At 33.9% G+C, this 25,644-nt stretch overlaps 1 protein-coding gene across 5 annotated transcripts in view; it reads left to right on the forward strand.

Annotated features, from left to right (window-relative positions):
- The window catches only part of LOC143256004 (uncharacterized), a 148,785-nt gene that overhangs the window by 29,901 nt on the left and 93,240 nt on the right, over positions 1-25,644 (forward strand). For 2 of the 5 annotated variants that reach the window (XM_076512533.1, XM_076512531.1), the window contains one exon: positions 7,863-8,024. The exons of 1 other annotated variant lie outside the window; for it this stretch is intronic. In XM_076512533.1, the coding sequence (XP_076368648.1) occupies positions 7,966-8,024 (59 nt within the window). In that variant the 5' untranslated portion in view covers positions 7,863-7,965. Of the gene's footprint in view, positions 1-7,369; positions 8,025-25,644 lie in introns of those variants that run through there. 2 more of the 5 variants (XM_076512532.1, XM_076512529.1) reach the window with 2 other exon arrangements.

A 25,644-nucleotide genomic window follows, 5' to 3' on the forward strand; every position in this document is an offset into this window, starting at 1 on the left:
AATAATTCATTACGCAAGTTGTCACGTGCCAACACCCTTGCAAGAACGATGCGGAACAGAACTCGTGCGAAACACACCTTTATTGCTACAAATTTCGTCAGGCACTTTCATACGTATCAGTTCAATTCTTTTTAAAGATGTATCTTGCGTAGAATACCCTGAATGCTGAAATGTTTCAAAACATTTAAAAACATATTAATTCTACGAAAATCTATCAATACCTGTTTTAACTCAGCTTTCTGTAGATAGAGGAAAGATATTAAAGAAAAACAAAATAACCAACTATGCATGTTACGTCACACACAGTAAGTACAAGCGGTATTTAAAAACTAATGGTTAAAAACTGTGTGTAATATATAACGTACATTCTTTCGAGTCTAGTCTTACACAAGCGAACTGTATAGTCCGTAGACTAATTAGCATACAGACAAGATTTGTTAACTGGTATTTCAACACCACAAGTAACTCTTGGTTTGTGAGGGAGTGTTTATTACCTTAAGTTTGCAACAGATACTTTGATAATTCTAATGGATTGTGAAAATAACATCTATAATCTTACTTTGCACAATGTAACAATATATAAGACATACACGCAAAAGATAGTAAAAAGTTTTCTTTTTCCAATGGATTTTAAACCCGATCGGTAAGAGATTGAATTGAGTCGTGGTCGTGTAGGGTTCACCGTTGTTTCTCAGCATATCTACGCATAAAAAAAAGTGTTACTATTAAACAGTTACTGAAGATATGAATATATTGATTCGTTATAGTCACATCTATTTAGTTGTTAATTTCTCATATTGTTATATTATGTGTATAAAATATGCTTAAATTAACGCTTAACATATGCGGCGTATTATAATTAATCTCTGATGAGTTTCCCATTTATTATGTTACGTATACTACGTATTACGATTTAAACTACCCGGAAATTTTAATTTTAATTTAGAAATTAATTAATTGAATGTCAATATACATATTTTTTTTTATATTTGCCAACAAGACTGACGCATATAATTTTTTTTTCTTAACACAAATATATAAACAATACAATTTATAATAACGGTTATTACAAATATTGGATTTTATACAAGATTTTTTAAAATTATATTGAGCATTCTATCTGGTCTAGAATTGAATATGTAATCCAGATCCACGACGATCAAATTAATTCTGAGTTGGTATTGTCACAATTCGCTTAAGCTAATTAGTTGTATTTTCTTGGCTGGCTTCAAACCGCTTATAAGCTGACTTTTTACCGTTGAAAATATTTAGTGTACAAATGCTAAAATCTTATGTAAATTCATTGAAATTTGTAATGCTCGAAATCTGTGAAAGTTTCTAGTCAAAAATATGTATTTTTCGATTAGTAAGCGTTAGTCACAATTATAGCTTCCGAGCTTTAAGGTATACTGACCATAGCAATAGAAACATTCTTTCTTTTGGCGTCGCCCCCGCTAGTACAGCGGTATGTCTACGGATTTACAACGCTAAAATCAGGGGTTCGATTCCCCTCGGTGGGCTCAGCAGATAGCCCCATGTGGCTTTGCTGTAAGAAAAACAAACAAACTCTTGGCGTGCCAGTTTATGTACTCATTAGGCGAGATTCTCGAATGTTCAACATTATTCGAAGACACAAATATTTAGTGTTTTCGCAAAAAATATGTTGTTGATTTATGTTCTATGGAATCTTCTACAAATGTAGAAAACAGGCGGGACTTGTGCAATATGCATCCAACAATATACGTCACATGAATAAAACTGAAAAGAACATTAAGTATTAAAATAAATGCATAACAGCAAATTCGTTACACATAAAATGTTTGTACATTATTTGGGGCTTTATATAATAACTAACAGTCATTTAACCTTTTATGATTTAAAATAAGATAATAGTTTAAAAGAAATTTTCCCAACCTAGCCCCAACTGAGTAGGCAGACAATTTTCTGGACAGTTACTCAAATAAGAAAATGGGTGGAGTGGGGTTCTAATACAATTCAATAAAGACTAGTAATATTGTTATATTTTGAATTATTTATTTTTTGTTCAGAAACATTTCAGGGTCATTATTACATACTGTAGCCCACTAAACAAGTCTTAAGACACAGTTTGGAAACTACTGATCTAACGGATTTTTTATCATTAAATTGGTTTAAAAGCCGTTGATTTGTAACATTTGTTAATATTTGAAAACACCAGTGTTTAAGAAGAGATCTAAAGCTAAAACATGAGAATGGATCTTTCTACAATTGATTAATATTCATATCTATTGATAACACCTATGATAACTAATAGCAGCAAAACTTTATTTTCTTGATGGCTTATGTCCCTGAATTACTATCATTACAAACACTTAACGACCTTCTGTTTTAGTGTATTCATACATCCAATGAGACCTTTCAATTTTATCCATCGTTTTGTTTATCGTTTGTCCTTCTGGTTTTTATACTGCTTTTAATTTTTGTGGCTATTTTTATTGGTTGATACTACAGGTTTTGTTTGCCGTTTTTATATTTTGTTTTTTAACCCTCGCTCCAAACCGATTATGTCAGTATGTTCTTACATACTAGTTCCATGATCAGTTCAACTGGTAGACATATTAGTCCTTGAACAACCTTGTATGGACATCACAATAAATCACTACCAGACTACTTTTTCTCTTCTGTCACAAAGAGAGCGCTGTACAGATTACTGTATTTGGTTCAACAGAATGCGGAAAGACCATTAAATAAAAGCCTTATTGTATACAACATTGTCTCTGTTGATTGTAGTATACGAAACTCTAACAATCAACTTTGATTAAAAGCTGTTAATTTTACTTTATATAAGAATACTATACAGTGACGTAAGGGACAATTCGTCAAGTATGCAAGTGGTTTTGTAGAGGTTTTGCTTGAATTTGTTTTGAATTTTGCGCAAAGCTACACGAGGGCTATCTGCGCCAGCCATCCTTAATTTAGCAGTGTAAGACGAAAAGGAAGACAGTTAGCCATCACCACCAACCGCCAACTCTTGGACTATTCTTTTACTAACGAACAGTGGGATTATCGAAATATAACGCCCTCAAGGCTGAAATGGCGAGCATGTTTGGTGTGACGAGGATTCGAACCCGCGGTTTTATAAAGGACAGAACCACCCATAGTTACGACAGGAATTAAGACTAACATAATGAAAAAGGGTGGATGTTGGTAGTAAAATGGAATTTGTAATCTAAACAGTGGAGGAATTCGAATCTTCTAAGGAATTTTATAAAAGTCGTTTAAAACTTAGAAGATGAAAATGTCATGTAATAAAAGTTTTGTAAATAATAATAATAATAATAAAATCTTCTTGTGGACAATACAAGTTATCTTTAATAAATTCAAACGTAAAGTTTTCAATATATTTAAGACTTGAATGAATTAAATTTTAAACAATAAAAGTAAGTCGGTACCTTTATGATAAAATGAAATTAAGGTAAATAGAGTCGCAGCTAAGAAGATAAAAATCAAGGTTTAGAGAAATAAAAATACCAAGACTTTAAAAGGTAACATTCTAGGTATAGAGGTCGAAGTACTTATTTATCATGAAGACATTAATTTAAAATAATCCAGACTTCAAAGGATAAATACAAACAGTAAAGATATAAAGGTGAGAAAAAAAATGTATAGCCAGAATTTGATTTAAATGTCAATACATAGAAGGTCAACTATGGTCATTAAAGTAGCTACAAAGGTTGTCCAAACTTATAGTTTACAATAGTGCAGATCTAAAGGTAAAAGACAATCCAGATTTGTAAAATGTAATACGATCAAAACATGTCTTATAATCAATACCTTATTGAAGAATAAGAGTTCTAGGAGATGTGGATGTGTTCTAACTATATTACGATTCATACTGTGATTCCAGACGAAAGTGTATTTCGTTAACGTGTGCTAACACTTTGGTGCTAAAAAGAAGAAAAAAAAAAGAAAGCTGAAATAGCCTGTACTTAAGCGGTTCATTTTTCAATTTTCTCCACATATAAACGTCATGTAGAGCCATCAATTATGATGTTTAATGTATTTTATGTCGTAAATTTGATTTGGCATGGCTAGGTGGTTTGGACATTCGACTCGCAAATTGCAGTTCAGAGGTGAAAATTTTAATATGCAATACTTCATCCCACTCTTTGCTGGCAAAATAGTAGCCCATGAATTGGCGGTGGGTGGTAACGACTAGCTGCCTTCCCTCTAGTCTTTCATTACTAGATTAGGAACGGCTAACTAAAAAAAACCAAAAAAAACCCTGGCCCGGTATGGCCAGGTGGGTTAAGGCATTCGACTTGTAATCTGAGGGTTGTGGGTTCGATTCCGCGTCACTCCAAATATGCTTACCCATTCAACTGTGGGGGCGTTATAACGTAACGGTCAATCCGCTATTCGTTGGTAAGAGTAGCTCAAGAGTTGGCGGTGGGTGGTAATGACTAGTTGCCTTCCGTCAGTCTTACACTGCTAAATTTGCGACGGCCAGCGCAGATAGCCCTCGTGTAACTTTGCGCGAAATTCAAATCAAACCTGTCTTATCGATATAATAAAAACGATCAAATGTATGATATAAATGATAATAAAATTCAAAATATATCTTCTCGACAATTGGATTCATACTGAACAAATTTGTTGTTAATGTGCTTATCTTTTTTAAGAAAACTATAAGAGAAACTAAGTAAATGGCATGAAATGATTTTACTGATGTCAGTAATGACCCATATTACGTATTATAATTTATCTCTGAGGAGTCTGCGATTTATTATGTTACGTACGTTACGTATTACGATTTCAGTTAACCGGAAATTTTAATTTTAATTTCGAAGTTAATTAAATTTTGATGTGTATCAAATTTATGATATTTGCCAACAAGATTGATACACATACTTTTCTTTCTTAATACAAATATATTTTCATATACAAATAATAATACATTTGAGATTAACGGTTATTGCAAATATTGGTTTGTATACAAGAGTTTTAGAAACTTACAAACTATACCGAATCTTCTATCTTGTTTAGAAATGATTATTTTATCGATGGTTCAGGACCGCGAAGAGCGAATCAATTCTGAGTTCATACTGTTACACCTCGCCTAAGTTAACGTTGTCTTTTTCTTGTTTGGCCTCACACCGATTACAAGCTGACTTTTTCTGGCAAAGATATTTAATGTTCTCGTAGAAATAATGATGTCCGAAGTAATTTACTGAAGTTGAACAGTTTGTAATGCTAGAAATCTATAAACGTTTGATCAAATTCTATAGTTTTCTATTTGATAAACGTTAATGATAGCATCCGAGGTTTATAGTATACCGACTGTAGCTGACCAATAGTAATAACTGTCTCTTGGCTAACTGCTCTTGTACTAATCACGCGAGATTTTAGAACGTTTACCAAATTTCGAAAACATAGCGTTTTCGTAAAACAAATATTGTTGATTCTTATTCTAAAGATTCTTCTACAAATTTAGAGAAAAGGCGATACATGCGCAAAAGACACTCAATAATATAAGCCGCATGCATACAAAATTATACTGAAACAAGTGTAGAGACTAAAATAAACGTATAACGATAAATCCGTTACACTTGCTTTAGAAAAAATAATGTAATTCTTCAAACAATGTGTTTATATTTTGTAGCATATTTTTGTGCAGATGTTTCTCGAAATGGACGTTGTTGTTTGATCTTCAGAAAGTTTAACATTACGTTATGAGCATATAACTGGACGTTTCCTCAGTTTGAACAGTAGAGAATACGAAGAAGGATAGACTAAAGTGATAATCACGTTAGACAGTGAACTTAGTGAATTATTGAGAGAGTAGTTTCAGTCCATGAATAATTCTGTAACTTGTTTCTGTAAACACTTCTTAATTCATATTTGTAAACTTTGAGATTCTTATGATGACGCAGTATTAAACGTACTAGGTGTTCCATGCCTAAGAGAATTACCAAGTACGTGGAATTATAAAGTTAGGCCTACCAATCAGTAGGAACATAAAACTTGGGAACCTGTAGTCGAAGAAATAAAATGCTTTCGTTATCTTATGTGGACGAGACTTGAAGTTGATATTTTGTATCGAATAATCTAGAAGGATTCGCATATCAATACAAACCATTATAACAATATTTAATTGAGAAACTTTTTAGGTACTTCAAATTGTTACTTTTATTAATTATTTTATTATTTTATCAACTTTATAATACTGAACATGTTAACCATAGCTAGAGAAACTAATATTTATTACCCAAAGCTTTAAAATGTTATGTTTTACTCGTATATTTTAAATTTTCTTCAGTGTAATAAAAAACATTAAAATATTATAATGTTTAACCCTAAAAACTAAGATAATATTTTACCAAGTTCATAGCTTCAAAATATCTTTGTTTAGTTATAATATCACTCTTAGTAACTCCTGAAAAATTAAATAAATATTAGTTTTCTAAATATGATTGCATTAGCCCTAGAAATTTCGAAAAAATACTAAAACATTTTTATCATGATCATGCTTTTATTTTCTTTTACCGAAATAATTCAACTTTAATATATTCATGAAATATATCGATGTAGAAAGTTTAGATTGAAAAGTTAAAACCATTTTTTCAGATTGGGCATAACCAAGTTGATAGTCTGCCCGGACTATAAGTCTAAGGGCTGATGTTTTAACAACTCTTGGTGATATTTTTCTACAGAATGAGACAAGAGTAGTTCAAAGGTTGGCGGAGGGTATTTTATTACGTGACCTGTATAATTTATCGTTTCAAAATTAGGAATGGTTATGCGCAGATAGTCATTGTATAGCTTTGCAAGAACATTTTAAGAATTAAAAAACAATTTCAGTTTACAAATATTGCGTATAGAGGGCTAGCACACTACAGCTGTCGGGACTCAATAGTACTGCTTGCATAAATAATCATATTTTTAATTAGAATATTATACACTGTCGTCTTTTTGCTACAGACAAAATATAATGGAACCTTATTTTTCGTGACCTAATTTGAGGTTTAGTTTTAAATGACAATAGAGTGTAAGATTATGAATGTACAACATCAACCTCGGTCAGGAAGCATATATTTTTAGAAGTCGCAAGTTACAAATGTTAACGTTCTTGGATATAAATGAGAAAAAGAGTAACTATAATGGTTTATTACTAGTTCACACAGAAAACGTATAAATGTTTCACACACTTTAAATATCTATTACATTATTTTTACTTCCTCCAGTAGCTGAGCAGTGAGCTTAATAATTTGAGACTCGATCCCCGTGTTAGAGACAACGTAAGTGATCCATTGTATTGCTTTGTACTACAACGATCACACATGAAAAAAAAATTATAAATTTATAAATCTTACTAGCGCCCTCTTTTATTTCAGACCCAAAATACTCTACGCTGGTGGCGTCGAGCGTTGTATGCCATACGCACACTTCTGGTGTTGAACTGTTTATGTTTAAATTTTTTTATTTCTTTGTGTGACGATTTTACAATCATGTTTTAATGAGTGATAGTAGAAGTACTTTATAATTAACTTATAAACGTATTGCAGTCACTGACATACAGTTTAAAAAAGTATGTGCGTGTACTATCGCCCTCTTTTTTGAATTTAAAGTTATATTTTGTGAGCAACAGCCGTTACTACTGCTTCTATACTCGCATCCAGTATATTACCGGTAAGTCCGGTTTAATTGCAAGAACGCACGATAAAAAGTAGGCGTGTTTTGAAGTGTTCTTGGCTTGGTTAGGCCTATTTTTGAACTAATTTGTGGTTGCTTGTGTAATATGCAACATCCTTGGTTTTTAAGATTTTGAAAATCAAAAAGTGAAAATTAGAGTTATTTTGCTTTTTCTCGCTTTCGTGTTTTAGTTTCGTACCTATATTCCGTAGCCTGCGAAACAGATAAACTCGCTCGACTTTGAACTTGAACACAAATTGAAACTTGCTTGTAAGATATCTAATAAGTTACACCATGGTATGGCCGGGCCTGAAGAAGTGGAAACGTCTGCTCCTGCCTACTAAATTATTGAGGTATGATTTTGAAATTTAAAGTAAATTATACTGGCTTGTGACTGTTTAAAATAGTCAGTTATTAAGAGTATAAATGATATATAATGTGTCTATAAGCTATACACACACATCAACGAGTTTACTATTTTTCATGGCTGAATTAAGTTGAAAGAAAAAATTTTCTTCATAATTGTAAATAACTCAGTGCGTTACAAAGGTGACGTTATTTTTATATAAAATAAACAGTAAGTTAGACCGTTTGGGCTCAGATTACAGGTTATCTACATACCGTTCAGAAAACTAGTGGGTCAACTTGCACATTGTAATTTTAAGTTAAAGAACTGATCAAGTGATTTAGTAAAACCGTTAATTGTTTGTATAACATTTATAAAAAAAATTCCTAGAAGTAATCAGTGAGAAAAGTTGCAGTATTGGTGGATTTTTCTGTGTTTGCGTGTGACATAATTTTTTTGCGATTCCTTAACCAAGTCATAGACCTGTAACTTAGGCTATTTAGTGCATAAATAGTTTAGAAAAATGTATTTACAAAAGTCTGGAGTCTATGTGTCGGTGATAAATACGACTGGGTCGTTTCGACTCTTTTCAGCAAGTTTTTATCATTCATGTTATCTTTTTTTCAATTTGCAGTGATGAAAAGTTGTAATTGATATGTGATGAAGTATTTTTGTTGATCGTATTGATGAATAGCTATCTTGAATAAAAAATACTAGATGGTTAGCGAAACTGTTATTTAAAAATACGGTTGTTCTGTATGATCTAGCTGGTATTGGCAATTTGAATCATTATATTTTGAGATGTATTCAGAATGTTTATTCAACAGTGAATTAAGATAAATAACAAGTTTAGTTTGGTGTAAAGTGTGTTGGTGGCCGAGAAGCTGTACAACTCATCGCCCCATCAGATTCGTTTAAAACGTTTAATTTAGGTGGACAAGGATTCTAGTTTGTGTCTGAAATATGGTATGATTGGATGAGTTTTCAAAAGGAAAGGTTTCAGCGTGCGCGCACACACACACACACTAAAATTTATAGAGGTGTTTTACGTAAAAACTATAAACGTCAAATTGGGCGAAAAAATATTTTATTAAAGATGTTAAACTTGCATGGTGTAAGAAAGTATATAATAGAACGGCAGAAATAAAAATGAAAATTACAAAATACTAGTTTTAAAATGAGTATGTATGTATGTGTTTGGTTTGAGTGCTATTTTTTCATAGTGTTTTTCACTGTTTTTACAGTATGCCATATAATTGGATGTCATTGCTAATTGCCTTTATTTATATATATGTATGTGTTAATATCTATACACTTACAGAGATACAGAAGTACTTCATTGGTGTCCCCCAGTGGTACGGTGATATGTCTGAGAAATTATACTAATAAAAACCAGGTGTCGATACCCGTGATGGACAGAGCACAGATAGCCCTTTGTGTAGCTTTGTGAATAACAAAACAAACATTTCACTGGTTTCATACTATATATTACTTTTTAAACATTTGCTATATAACTTAATGAAGTGTTACTTAAGTGGAAAGTGTGAAAGTATTTTTATAAAACTGAATTTTCACTCATAGCATCACAAACATCAGCATCTTTAAGTAGTATTTCACTCGTTTCTAAAGAGTCCAGTAAAAACAGTAAAATATCTTTCCGTAGGCCTAAAACTGTGGAATATTATTTCATTGACAGCTACGTATTTTTTTTTTTAATCGGAAGAAGAGAACAAACCATCCTGAATCGGACACAGTATTTGTTTTGGGTAATGTGCAACTGTCAGGTTGTGTAGTACCACCTCTATTTTATTACGTTTTTCTATGCAAGTTTAAACTTTAAATATCCACATATATTACAGTAAATTACGTATATATTTTTGAACTTACTGTTTCATTTACTCTCAACACTTGCAGGCGATATTTGCATTTGTTGCAAAACCAGTGTCGTGTTCTTAGGGAAAGGTGTTGTTAATACAGTGAATCAAGTTATATACAATGACGTCACCACTCAAACGAGAGATCTATACGGATTGACTGGAGAAGAAACGCCGGCCGTGCAAAACGTTTGAGAAAGGCCTCTGTTTCAAATATATCGAAATATTTTAGCAGCATTTTGATATGATTTAAGAATAACTAATTGACAACTGATGCAAAATTAGAATTTCTATTCATGAAATTTAGCGACCAGCCTACTTGAAGATTTAATGTTAAGTCGTAGAGTTTGTTCACATGTAATGTTTATCATGCCATCGTTCGGCTTAGACCCAAAATAACATAAAGGGTTAATTAACATCATATTTGTTTATCATTCCAGCCTATTGAGCTGTAAATTAAAAACGTACACTACGATAGTTTGATTCGCTGATGCTTACCATCCACTCATTTTATTATTTCTCATATAGTTACAGTAGAATTATGCACCATTACCAAACTCTAAACCGAACACTTAACATCAGTGAACTGACCACTATCCCCAACAGTGTCATGACAACAACCAGAAGAACCGATGAGCCGAATGTCACAGGAAAATGTCTTGGTACAATATGTATTACAATCATCAGTTAAACAGTGAAGAACATTTTGATAGTATTAATAACGGTTGTGTTGATTTTGTAATGTTGAAGTAAACAGTGTGCTTACCCTTCACAATCGTTTGTCTTCTTTTTTTTTTTTTCTATTCACAACGGGTTATTACTAAAGATCTATTTTGTACATATGAAACATTATATATAACATACCATAAACTTTAACAAAGGAAAGTTAATTTTAGACCATAATTTACGCTGTTTTCGGACTCGGCTTCTTAGATCACATTTAAGCAGAACACAAATCCAGTAAATGTACATCCAAGGACTTGACATATATTTAGTTCAGGATTTTTCCGCGTGTCTTTATAATTTACAGATAATGGGTGAATGAGTACAGGTTACAGATATTGTACGACGTTTGCATTTTGTTTTTTTCCAAATTAATGTAAGATGGTGAGATATAAGAGTTCAGTGTAATGTTTAATTCTACTGACTGACTACAGATATAAACACATCTGTATAGTCTATATACGTGCTATGTTCTGTGAGATGTTTATAAATATAAGCACATATTAATGTATAAATGCAGGGTTTTATTATATTTATATGCCTTAAATGTGTGTGTGTGACCTTTACGTAACGAAAGTATTACTTAATTAACGGTTTGCAGTTTTAGTGTACATTTTAAATGTTTATCAAATTGGACGAGCTTAATCAACAAATTTATTATGCCCCTACCATCATCATCTTCACACGTGCACCAACCACTTCCTGTTCTAGAATGTTGTAGAATGGATAGCTGCGACCAACCACTTCCTGTTCTAATGTTATAGAATGGATAGCTGCTATCTCGGTCTATTTGGCCATTTTCCTCACACAAAAACTCTTTATTTAATATCTTTCTAAAATGGATTCGCTCAACTTTGTCGCAATAACCGTTTAGTTCGGAAGATTTTCTTTCTTTTCCTAAATATTCCTAAAACACTTTTGGGGGGGTAACGGCTTTGTTCTATTCTGACTTTAGGGTGTGATTTTGGAACTCATTGCTCGTCTCAAGTATTTTTGTATACCGGTATTTTTTTGCTTATACGAAGGAATTTGACACGTCATGAACGTTAGCTTTCACTACTAAATAATTTCGGTATAGAAAGTCTATAACATAATGCTATAATATGATGGCATCTTAAAATGATGGAAAAAATTTGTGGAACGTGTACATATATTTATGTGTGCTCAATATGTCGCCACTGCGTGAATCTGCGGCGATAGGCTATTGTATTAGCATAAGTAGATCGTTCTTATAAGGTGAATATAATTAATTTTATAATTATATTGTGACGTTTTCTATGCTGTAGTAGACAGCGTTTATATATCACATGCATTATTGTCTATCGTTATTTATATTTAAATAAATATTTATACATATAACAAATCGATTATTTATTATCAATCCATATATAAATCACTACTAGAAATTCACGGTATCTGGTAACGTAACTCTTATTTATACCGTATTTTCCGCCTAATAAGCCGAATTTCTGGCCCTAAATTTTGGACCTGATTTTTGGGGTCGGCTTATTGGCCGATCACTCCTTTCGGAAATTTCTTCTTCTTAGGAAATGTTTTTGTTTTGAAAATTACCATAGGCGGTAATTTTGTCCAATCAGCAAAGCACGTTAAGACTACAGTGAAACGTTGTTTCTGGAATTTCATTGGTTACCTAATTACAGTGAGTGGAGCCAATAACGAATGACATATTGATTCCATCTCTGTCTCAATACGATACGTTCTGCTTTACTGCAGAACGCCAATGATCACACACAACATGCATGCTGACGCTGAAACGAGACTAAGAAATCATTTTGAAGAAACTTGTCACTTCTTAAAAATGGCTTCGGCTTATTGGGCCGTAATAAGCAAAAACCCTCATTTTCAGAGCTGAAAATTGGCCTCGGCTTATTCGGCGATTCGGCTTATTAACCGGAAAATACGGTATTTGTTAATAATCTACAAATATGGGATACTATTGAAGTTGGTTATGTTATTTAAAAGGATTTTAGCTTTCTCACTGAATAGGCCAACACGTGGAAAATCAGTTTAAACATTGGGAAGATTTCACATTTTGTATGTTTTTTGTTGTTTTTCGAGAAGAGTATTCATGTTGTTCCCCTGTAGTGAATCATTGATATGTCCAGTATGCAGCTTTACATCTTGTACAATAATCAGTTTTTGTCCGTCTTACAAATGCGCATACGAACACACACTTCATTTCAACAGATGTAAACAAATAACGGGTGTAACTTTTTGTTTGATTTGTCTCAGGTTACGGACAAACTTACACAGTGGGCTGGTTCTGCCCACCACGGGTATCGAAAACCGGTTTCTAGCGTTGTAAGTGTGTAGATATACTGGTGTGTCACTGGTGGGGGGGATGTAAATATATTTTTATGTAAATGTTTGTACAACAGCATGTTAAAAGCTTATCATAGTTTGTAAAAACAAGGCCTAATTTTAGGTCGTAGAATAACATTATCGAGTTTGTTGATTGGTGTTGTTAAGTACGGTAAAGTATGGCTGACTAAACTAAGCGAACAACGTACATAATGTACAATGTTTATTCATCTCGTTATTAAGTATATTAATGTTTTTGTGAGCAGCGACTGTTATGGTGCGAACTACGTTAAGCAAATGAAGTGTCATTACTATCAATTTACTTATGCTTTTTATAAATTACTTTTACGGTAACAATTAATAAAACAACTTTACTCACTTTTAATTTTAAAAAAATAACCCCGCTTGTTTATATTGTATTTCAATTATATTTACTGTCAATAACAAGAACAAGCGAACCAGCAAGTTAGACTTTTAGCACGTCAAGATTCAACCGGGAAAACTACTTTAACAATTCTACGAATTCGTGAATGAAGCTTAGGAGAACATCTTATGTCAACCACATTATTTTTGCTCTAGCTAATGCTGACGAGGCCTTTCGCGTAATACCTGGAGTCATCAAGCTGGCTGGGATACGACTTTTATGGCGTGAACCAGATTAATTAAGTGGATTTTAATGACAAACCAAACATTACCCACACCTGGAAATATGGTAGACTTTACGTCATCAACTGTTTTCATTTGATAAAACGTTCTAATATACATACATAATTGACGAACACACAAACAGATAAATCTTTCAGGTTTATTATTATCTTTTCCACCACACTTGTTGCACAAATTCAAACGAACCGTAGCTTTGGTCTCTAGTGGATACAGCTGCTACGAAACATGTTATAGTATATGGTTGGGTGAGTTTGTTGAGTCATACACACAAATGTGTATAGTCGAACGTTTGTAGACTGTCTGTCTGCTACCTTCTGAACAAGACATCTTGGTATACAAACGCGTGAATAGGTAGGACACTTGAACTGAATATGTGCCTCGCGTGGACAGCCATATTTGATGCTATATTCCTCTATTTCAGCAGAGGGCGAGGTAAATAAGATGTCTTTAGTCACACGCTTGGAAGGTTTCTTACACGTCGATTATGGAGCAACAAGCTTTATTTGAATGAACCGAATTGTGTATGTGTTATATCAATTTACGAATGCTAGGTTGTAAACTGTGTCTTTGTTCCGTTGTATATTCTATATTTGTAGCGTTCTTTCATGAATTTTTTTTTTCAAAGGTGTTTAAACCTTAATTGTATGAAATAATGAATATAATATTTATATTAATGATAATTTAATGTTATATTTCTTTATTGTATTTGGCGGTAATTCTGAAGGCTTATAACGTTAAAAATCTGGCTTCGATACCCGTTGTGGGGACAGCGCAGTATAACCCATTGTGTAGTTTTACGCTTAACAAACATACAAGCATTATTTGTATTTCTTCATCGGTCTGGCAGTACATTAGTTGGACCCGATGGTATTCATTACGAGATGCTGCGCTATCTCTTTCCTGCCTCTTTTGCTATTCTTCTGGTTGTTTTTAACCGTATCCGGCAGGAGAATGTGTTTCCTGATGTTTGCCGCCATACTATTGTACTCCAGAGATGCCAACCATTACGATTTGACCGTAATCATTACGATTTTGGTGTATACATTACAACTGTACTCTCATACAGACAAATATTACGACTTGTTGCGACTCTCAAATTATTATATATTATAATGGCCTATACCAGTGGTTCCCAACCAGGAGTGCGAGATAGCGTTTCAGGGGGTGCGAGATAACATTTGTTTTGGCCACCTTCACCTTTATTCTTAAATAAATAATTACTGTGAGGGGTGCGACAACATATTGATTTTTTTAGGGGTGCGGGGCATAAAAAAGGTTGGGAACCCCTGGCCTATACAATAAAGTGATAAATTGTTCCTCCAGGGCTTGAAAGGGGTGAAAAGAAAATTTCTGGTGAGATACAAATAAATTTTGATAATAAATAAAAGACATAGTCCAAATGGCTACTTGCGATAATCATGTTTGTGCTTGAAATAATAAAAAATATTTGTATCTCCGACGTCTACCAATAGTTTGAGTGCGGTGCTTCTTCATACTGTGTACGTGGGGGAATCCATAGTTACGTCATCAGTGCTTGTCAGCCAATCAGCGCTTGATAGATGGGTATTTCTCGTTTTCTAAGCGGCGTCGAAACACCAATGCGATCGTTCACAAGATGGAAAAAAAAGAGGCCTCGTTCACCAGATTGTCTTGTTTCTGGCAAATCTAAAAGGACTAAAACTGAGAATCAAAAATTTAGGAAAGAGTATAGTGCAAAATATCCGGTCATTCCATCAGAAGTCAGTGACAGTCATGCGTTTTGTACAGTTTGTCACATCGATTTTCCTGTGGCGCATGGCGGGATAAACGATTGTTCCAGACATAGAAATTTCACCAACGAAGAAGGCTGAGACGAAGACAAAAACGATGCAGATAACGACATTTACGAGTAAGAATTCAGAATATGAAACCATAAATGCAGAAGTGATGTTCACAGTGTCATAAACATGATATAAACTAGTCCTTACACAAAGGCTTTTTCTGCTTACTGTTTGTGCATGTTCAATGTTGTTTTACCAGTATGTTTGTTACTCTGAACTAAATAAGACATAATTTCAAAATAATTTTTTAAATTTATTTATTAAATACACAAAACAGTCATAAATGAGCAATCTATAGCAGTAATAAATAATAATAGTTATAATAATAATGTAATAATAAACAGCCTAGAGACATTGGTCAGGCCTAGTAGCCGCAAATGATAAAGGGCTCTGTCTACAATCATTACGCTCAGTCATTTGAAATAGTTGGCATCTCTTGTACTTCCTTTTCCTCAGCCTGGGAAGGATCCCAAGGTTCCTTCGAACTACTATCCAATTGCTTTGACAAGCTGTCTCTATAAGATCTTGGGAATGATGGTTAATGCTCGTCTTGTTTGATTCCTAGAATCAGACAACCTTCTCACCTACTCAATGTGGGTTCCGACGACAGAGCTCCACCATGGACCACCTGATTTGACTTGAAACGTCAATTATGGAAGCCTTTCTCAAGTGACAACATATTGAGAAAGCTTGTGATACAACGTGGAGGTGTGGCATCTTGCGAGACCTCCACTCCGTAAGAGTGGACATTAACCCATTTTTATTAAACATTTTTTAATGAACCGGCAATTCCAAGCCTGTGTGGGTTCGACATTTTTCTGTTCTTTCCCACAGGAACTTAGAATCCCTCAGGGCTGTCTTGAGTGTTACACTTTTTATTGTAAACATTAATGCCATCAGTGGACAACTCTCCCCCTTCAGTTGAAAACGGTCTTTATGTCGACGACTTCCACATTTCGTGTCAGTCGTCCAGCATGAGGTTTATTGAACGGCAGTTACCGTTTACTGAAGTGGACCACAGCAAACTGTTTTACCTTTTCTCGCTCCAACACCGTTTGCATGCATTTCTGCTGCTAACAGGATATTCACTCAAATTCCGAGCTCCATCTCGGATAAGTTTTGCTTCCCGTGGTCCCTGAGGCAAAGTTCTTGGGGCTTATCTTTGAACGTAAACTGACCTTTATTCCACATATAAAGCAGCTATGTGTCAAGTATACAAGGGCACTGACCATTCTCTGTATTCTCTCTTCTATTTCTTGGGGAGTGGATCGATGTTCTATGCTAAAAATCTGTCGTGCTCTTACTTGATCAAAACTGGATCTCTGGTCTATGGCTCTGCCAGGACCTCGATCTTAAAGGTGTTGGACCTTATTCACCATCAGGGGCTGCGGCTCTGCTGAGGGACTTTCCACACTTCTCCAGTTCAGAGTTTGTACTCTGAGTCTCATGAACCTCCTTTACACCTTAGCTGTTTGCAACTCTCTTTACTGTATGGTTCAAAACTTTGATTCTTACTACAGCATCTCACCTGGGGTTGTATTTTTCTTCCTTAGTGGGCCATGCTTTTTCAGAGTAGATGATCTGTCACTGTTCCTTTTGGTCTTCGTATCAAGGTGATATTAAATGAATTGGGTTTGACCTTGGATAACCTTGCTGTATCTACTGATCGTTCCATCCCACCATGGCTTATTATCATCCCCAAATATGACGTTTTTTTGAGTCATCTTAAGAAGGCAGATACTCCCAATTGGAAGTATCGCCTTCTATTTGCTGAATATCTTTCGAACCATCCTTCCATTTCCATTTATATGGATGGTTCGAAATGAGATGATTCTGTGGGCTCTGTCATGATTTGTTGTGATTCAGTTGTTGCACACAGAATCCCTTCTACAGTTTCTGTGTTCACTGCCGACGTGTATGCCATATCTCTTGTCCTGGATCACGTAAAAGCTAATGCAGCAGACGACCTGCATTATTTATACCAACTCGCTTAGCTCTCTGTTGGACCTGGAATCTCTTCACGTTAGTTCTCACCCAGTTCTCATCGATATTCAAAACCGACTGGACCATTTCTCTCTATCATATACTTCTATCCAGTTATTCTGGATACCAGGCCACGTTGGTATTCGCGGGAACGAGCTCGCTGACATCGCAGCTAAGTTTGTCTGTTCTGGTACTATCACTGTCGTACCTGTCCCATAAATGGACCGTGGTTCTGTATTCAAAGCTCGGCTCCGCACCAGTTAGCAGTTGACTTGGAGTGAGCAACATGGTAAGCTTTTCTAGATCAAACCTCTTAATGCTCTTTGGCTGTTCGATCATAAGAATCGGAAGGAGGAAATTGTTCTGGCTAGACTACACATTGGTCACAGTTTAACTCATCGTTTCCTGTTATCTGGTACTGATGCACCAGTGTGTGATCTGTGTGACACTCAGGTAACAATAACCTACATTTTATTGTCATGCCGTTGTTACGATCGAGAGCGACGGCACCATTTTAAACGTATTTTTACCCATGGGTTCACCCCTCACGTTAGATAGTGACAATGTCCACCTCAGTTGTTTTTTAAACATTGTAAGGGTCATTGGTGTTTTTAACCCCATTTAAGATCTTAAAATTGAACTATGTTTTGATTTAGCACGATTCCTCTTTACATATTTTAATGATATTTAACTTTTTATCGGTTGTTTGGCTAAACCCAACTAACCAACCAATCTTTATATTTCAAACTCTGCTTTTGTAACATAAGTGTAAAGTGTAACTGCCTACATTATATAATCTATAATGAAGTCAAAGATAAAAAAAAACACACAACTGTCTGACCGTGTACAAGTTTACACGATAGAAACCTTTTAGCAGATATCACGTAAGTAAATATACAAATATCTCTCGTGCTAGTAAAATTGTCAGACATTTTTCTTCAAAACTGTATTCTTAAGACAACTGATATGGGTATTAAAACTTTAATTAGAATAAGGTACAGAACAATGTTCGATCTTCTTAGATCAACTTCGTTGTTATCTATTTTATTTTAATAAAGTTTTAATACCCATACCAGTCGTCTTGAGAATGAATTTCTACTTCAAGTGGTTTCCTTGTCATCCGTTCCAGCATGGCCAGGTGGTTAAGACACTCGACTCGAAATCCGAGGGTCGCGGGTTCGAATCTCCGTCACAGCGTACATGCTTGGCATTTCAGCATTGGGGGCGTTATAATGTCACGGTCAATCCCACTATTCGCTGGAAAAAAAATTAGCCCAAAAGTTGGCGGTGGGTGGTGATGACAAGCTGCCTTCTCTCTAGTCTTATACTGCTAAGCTAGCGCAGATAGCCCTCGTGTAGTTTTGCGCAAATTTCAAAACAAACCAAATCCTCGTCATCATGAATTTTTTCAAATCTATTTTTCATACGACTCCAAAAATAATAACAAAACCATATATTAGTTTTATAAAAGTTTTAAAGTTTAGGCTGGGAAAAACTCAGACCTTAGCATTTTTTTTTAAAATGTTATCATAGATAACCTTTCCCACAAATTTTATATATAATTTTAATTCTATATACGTATAATATATATATCTTTATCTTGAACTCGTATTAGGGTATTTAATAGTAAACCTAAGGGTTTGTATAAAAGGTAATGGACAGCAGTGTATCATAGATAGGCGGTTACAGAAAACATAATGTAAGTTGTATGTATGTGTACTACTGGAAATAATCAGGAAAAACTTAACTAAACTGGTATAATAAAATTCGAACATTATGGATTGTTCCCCATTCTACTGTATGAAAATAAATCTCTTCCGAGTACAATAACGTGGCCATACTTTACACTGTAATTATTCATCGTACAACCAATCGGACATTACCACGTAAGCATAATTATAAAAGTAAACGCAATCGTACTATTCTAGGGACAGAAATAGCAGATGGTAAACGTGTATAAGTTTGTTTGTTTTTGCTGGTAAGGGCTACTTGTGACATATTGAGACAAAATAACCTGTTTCAGTAGGAACTGTTCAGAAACTATTAAGTATTTGTACAATTAATACTGTTGCTAGTACACGCACTCAAGGTAAAAAGAAAGTCATTCTAAGAACCCCAGCTAGAGTACTTCTCCATTGAACGGTTTAAATAAAAACTTATTTCTAACAAAGGGCAGCAAATTGTACTTCTATTTTTTTAACATAATAAACATTAAAAGTACAATAAAAATACGTAAAGGTACCAGTACTGAAAAAAAAAGTATTGTTTCCAAGAATTCTAACAGAGTTGGTTATTATATTACTGAGGAATATACGACATTGACAGGTTTACCGAAATTAGGTGGGGAGGGGACCCTCCATGACTTTCATGCCATCCTAGGTCATTGTGGGAAGTGTGATATTGATTGATTATGAAGAACAGAAATATGTACCCACACACACAGTCAGTCGTCCTACAGTGTTAACATGTGAACAGGAAAAAAAAAACAATCAAATATCATTTCTTAACCTGAAAATTACAAGAACCAACACACAATTTAAAACGAGAATCCACCGAAAAATCACCCATACTGGACTATACATTCCTTGGGACTTGGCACATGAAACAAAACAAAAACTCAACATACCAAGAAACGAAATAAACACAACCATAAAACTATGCTCACTAGATAAAATTAACGATGAATTAGACAAAATAAAACAATACTTCATCAACATCAATAAGTTTATTCCACAAACCGTAGAAAATATTATATGCACACACCTAGACAGAAAGCAAAATCAATCAACAAAAGTAAATATATCTCACGAATCAAAAAATCACGAAACCATATAATGATGCATACCATATATTCCCGACATCAGCAGAAAAATAACCAACATTTGGCAAAAACTAGTAACAAAATATGACATTCCAGTTAATATCAAATTTATTGAAAATCCAGGCACAAAACTTAGGTCTATACTATTTAAAAAATACACTGACAAACACAACACCAACATTATTTATAAAATACAATCTGATAACTGCCACGACTTCTATATTGGAGAAACAAGTAGAAAATGGAAACCAGATTCAAAGAACACCTTCAGACGTTTTCAAACACTGCAAATCAAATAAACACAACATAACCATAGAAAACACTCAAATACTAAATAAAGAAACAAACATAAACAAACGCAAAATTAAAGAAGCCTTAATTATAAAACAACTCAAACCCAAAATAAACCAATACAAAGGAACACCTTTATACCTATATTAATAAATATAATCAAACATCTAAGCACGCCCTCTACATTCCTACACTCAATTACACAACCGCCTTCAAACATGTGATCAGCTATCGATCAGTAACCCTTTCTTTTTTTGTGAACCTGACGATGACCGAAGAAGGTCAAAATGTTGTTCGTCTTTTCTCTATCCATTCCAGCCGTTTTTTAAATATATAAGTGTTAACAAGGTCTTGCACCCAATACCAGGGTTCATCACATCGAATGTACAGGCATTTCATTACAGTGTCGACCTGGTTTCGTAACGAGTTTGTTTTTCAAATGGTAGCACAGTTTATGAAAAACGACTGTTGTGATGTGAGCAGCTACATTAAGCAAATGAATTGTAAACTTTTCTATTTTATTATCTCTCAATGAGTCAGCGGTAGTCTTATAGACTTCAAAGCTAAAATTCGGGATTCGATTCCTCTTGATGTACAGAGTGCAGGTGCTCACTCCCTTGTGTATATTTGCGCTAAAAACAGATATCAACTTTATTTAAGCTATTTACAAACCAAATTTTTATGGACTCAGCAGATAGCCCGACGTGGCTTTGCTATAAGAAAACATACATATGTACCAAACTTTTAACGTGACAAATAATTCCATAGTGTTGTTTTTGAAATTATTTATTTTTAAGCCCGAGAATTTATATTCTAATTAGTTCAAGGCGTGCTGTATACGTGATTATATGACAATTCAGAGGAGAACTTACCAATGAATTGGGTCTAAGTACGCCTGAAACAGTAATGTGTACATTAGTATGAATTAACCCCAGTGGATGTGTAGCTGCTCGGAATCTACCTCTTAAACCAAGGAAAGAAATTAAACCAAAATGTGGAAATGGGTATTAGACTTAACAATGAGATTAACAAAGTTGGAGGAAAACAATCTTTATAGACGAGTCTAAATTAAAATTGTCTGACAGTTACAATAATCAACAACAGTTTGTTCTGTTGCAAAGAAGAGAACTGCATCACGATTACTGTACTACATTTAATGTAAAGCTTGTTTGGATGGGATTAATACAAGTATTTACTGTATTTCAATCAGTGATGTTTGTGACTTGCACAAACTGATGGTTCCCTAAGTGCTGACTGGTACATTCACATTATTATCTATCGCATTATGTTTTCAATTTATAATTGCAGTTACTCATTGTTTATGGTTCTTTCATGTATTTCACTTGTGAATTTCCATAGTTATTACCACCAGTATTGTATGTATTAATAATGTTTAGCTAAAACACAACCTTTCCATTATAACGAAAATTTCTTTAAATGTATCCTGGCAGATAAGACAACTTTGGTTCAAAATGTAAGATGGATACAATATTTAGCTTTAATGTTTTGATTGTTTCGTATTATCTATTTACCTAGCCGGACTTTCGACCTGCTATCGTAATAATTCAGTGAGCGAGCTCGTGTGCCGCGTTTAACAGTTTCACCAAATTGGTTTAGCGACTTTCGAAATTATAAAATAAAAAAATACGCAGGACATATTAGCGAGGTAAAACATAACATTTCAATCTAGTTAGAGAAGCTTCTAGATCAAAATAATTTAGAAAGATCTTGCTTACGTTTTTATTAGTTCAATTGGTTCGAATTCTGAAAATGAAAACAGTGGTAATAAACAGTATTGAATATTACTTATTTACATCTGAAAATAGTTTTAATTTGCTCACAAGTTGTTTATTTACTGAATCACATAATTGTTTTAACTTTGTTGAAACAGTTATTTTACACACACGCTCGTGCGTGCGTAAGCGCGCGCGCGCACGCATTTGTTAAATATTTAACGGTCTCAAACATAAATGTTTTTCTAAGGGCGCGTGCTTTTACGCGATTTATAAAGAACCCATAATTGTTTATTCCGAATGTGTTGTAAATGTTGAAAATTGGCAACTTAAACCCAGTTTATGAAACTGAGAGGTGTACGTCTCCGACAGAAGAAAGCTGTTACCTCTCTATTCTTCGACCGTTTATAATACTCCAGCGTGTCTGAGCTGTTCAGGTGAGTAATTTTACATTTAACCTTTTATAAGTCTAATTGGTGAAGCCTAAAGCAAGTGGGTGACGTGTATATAAATCGTCAATATTGACAAAGCAGTACAGTGCAGTGTGTAACCTGTGAACTTGTTGCTAATTCAGACCTGCGGAGCGATAGATTTTCACCTTGGCGCCTGTTTTATTTTTTATTGTAATTTTTTTACCTGTGAACTCTTTGAGATTACAGAGACGTCTATTACTGATTACTATTTTACAGGTATCTCTCAGGGTTTCTAATACGTAAAAGCATTTCGATTTTTTTACCATCAACAATGAAATCTTATTTTTTATTATTTTTAAAATCAATTTTATTCAAAAACCAGGCACAAAACTGAGGTCTATACTATGTAAAAACTACACTGACAAACACCACACCAACATTATTTATAAAATACAATGTGATAACTGCCACGACTTCTATATTGGAGAAACAAGTAGAAAAATGGAAACCAGATTCAAAGAACATAAAAAGTCACCTTCACACGTTTTCGAACACTGCAAGTCAAATAAACACAACATAACCATAGAAAACACTCAAATACTAAATAAAGAAACAAACATAAACAAACGCAAAATTAAAGAAGCCTTACTTATACAACAACTTAAACCCAAAATAAACCAATATAAAGGAACGCCGTTATACCTATATTAATATAATAAAATAAATAAAATTATATATTCAAACATCTAATACCGCCCTCTACATTTCGACACACAGTTACACAACCCCTTTCAAACATGTGGTCAGCTTCCGGTCAGTTACCTCTTTCTTTGTGAACCTGACGATGACCGCAGAAGGTCGAAACGTTGTTCGCTCTTCTATATAAAATATTTTCTCAACCCAAACGAGCCGTTTTTGCATATAAACAATGAAATCTATTTAACAATCTTGTGCGTCTGTTTCATTCTGTCTTTTATTTATTTTATTGTTTACATGTACATGTATTACTAACTCAGTTTTTCATTCGTCTATACTTTCTAAGTTTTCAGATAACCAACTCTCCTAGTGGCAGTTTTATTTCTAGAAAATTAAAAACAGTAACACAAATGGCAATAATATTTTGTGATCTATTTGAAACTTGGATTGCTAAGCCTTGAGAAGATTCAAATTCGAAGTGAATAACCTAAGTTACCATGGCTGTGCTGTATTTTTTGTTTTCGTATAGCAAAGCCTGTTAACAGGACTTAGCATTCATTATAGGCTTTTGATGAACAGTAAAAGTTTATTCTTCTGAATTTCGTTGTAATCCATTCTTATAATAATCTGTTTTGAAAATGCGCGTATGCTTCAACAGATATAAATATATATTTTAGTAGAAATTGTGTACAACATATTTAAAAGCTAATAAAAAAAAATTCCTGACAAACGTTTAACATTAAGTCGCAAAATAATATTATAAGTTTTATTTAGTGCTAGTATTAAGTGTGGTAAAGTTAGCCCTAACGCAGCCAAAGCAAGAAAACGGACACTAGTTACAGTGATTCTCTCCCGTACACAGGTCGCACTTAATAAACGATTAGGCCTAAGACAAGTGGAAGATATTTCGGTGTCCGCAATTATAATTTTTTGTATTACTCTATAAATCATGCATTTAAAGAATACTGATGCAATAAAGATAATAATTTGACTGCAGATGCTTTGCGGATCCCCTCTACTTGAATAATATTACTGGCTTGACTTTAATTTTCATATTCTTTCCTGAATTTGTCCTACGATGTTTCTATATTTAGATAAGCTTTTCCGTGTTTTGCATGTTGTAAGAGTAAATTACTTATTCAGTCGCTATTACCATTAGCTTAATAAATTAAAAATTAACTAAATAAATACGCCGTATTGGGTGATTTCCTGTCTCCAAAGAACACAAAAGGTTTACAACGTGAATTATAGCGAAGTATTCGCTACTTCTTGGAGAAGTCAACAAAACATTAGTCTCAGTTTTCGTAAAAACGAGACAGTGGCCATCTTTGTTAGTCTTCCCCTGTAATTAACTCAGTGGAAGTTCAATAGGCATGCTTCACATTGTAATACCTGACAAAACTATCTCACCACACGAGTAATTTATAGTAATTTTGTTTGGTCGTTTTACAATCTATACTATCTAACCAATCGTTTACAAATATTTAAATTGTAGATTTTTTTTACATTTGATTACTCTCTCATTTATATTGCAAAACACGTGGTAATATAAAATTGTCCAACTCTTTAGCCATTGACAATAATTGTATAGTGGAGTCTTCGAGAAGAACGAGTTTTCTGACGAGTACAAATAGATAAACTCAAATATTCAAAATTTTATTTTATTCCTTTTATTGAAGAGGATTGTTATGTTCAAAATTTATTAAATGTTTAACGTAGATGTAGTAGTATATTAGAGTATATATACATGAGTTGTTTTGCATACTTTGTTTTTGCATTTAATCTAAAGCCTTACATCAGAGTATTTGTTGATACTTTAACTGAGCACTAAAAACACTTGTATGTTAACATAGCAGAAAGCTTCACAATGGTGTCCCCCACTAGTACAACGATAAGTCTACGGATTTACAACGCTAAAATCAGGAGTTCGATTCCATTCGGTAGACTCAGCAGATAGACCGATGGAGCTTTGCTATAAGTAAACACAAACAAAGAATCCACAATGATAATGGAATTGGCAAGTTTTATTGTATTTATTAAAAGCACTAGGTAATTACATGTATTATAATAAAAGTAAATAGTCCGCAACGAATATTAAATAAATGTACAAGGTTAAGTGTTAAGTTATATTTCGGTCTGGCATGGCCAGGTGGTTAGGGAGCTCGCCTCCTAATCTGAGGGTAGCGGATTCGAATTTCGTTCCCAGCAAACATGCTAGCCCTTTCAGACATGGCAGCGTTATGATGTGATGGTCAAAGAGCACTCCAAGAGTGGGTGATGAATAG

Source organism: Tachypleus tridentatus, chromosome 7 (assembly GCF_004210375.1).
Source record: "Tachypleus tridentatus isolate NWPU-2018 chromosome 7, ASM421037v1, whole genome shotgun sequence".
Classification (NCBI taxonomy): Eukaryota; Metazoa; Arthropoda; class Merostomata; order Xiphosura; family Limulidae; genus Tachypleus; species Tachypleus tridentatus.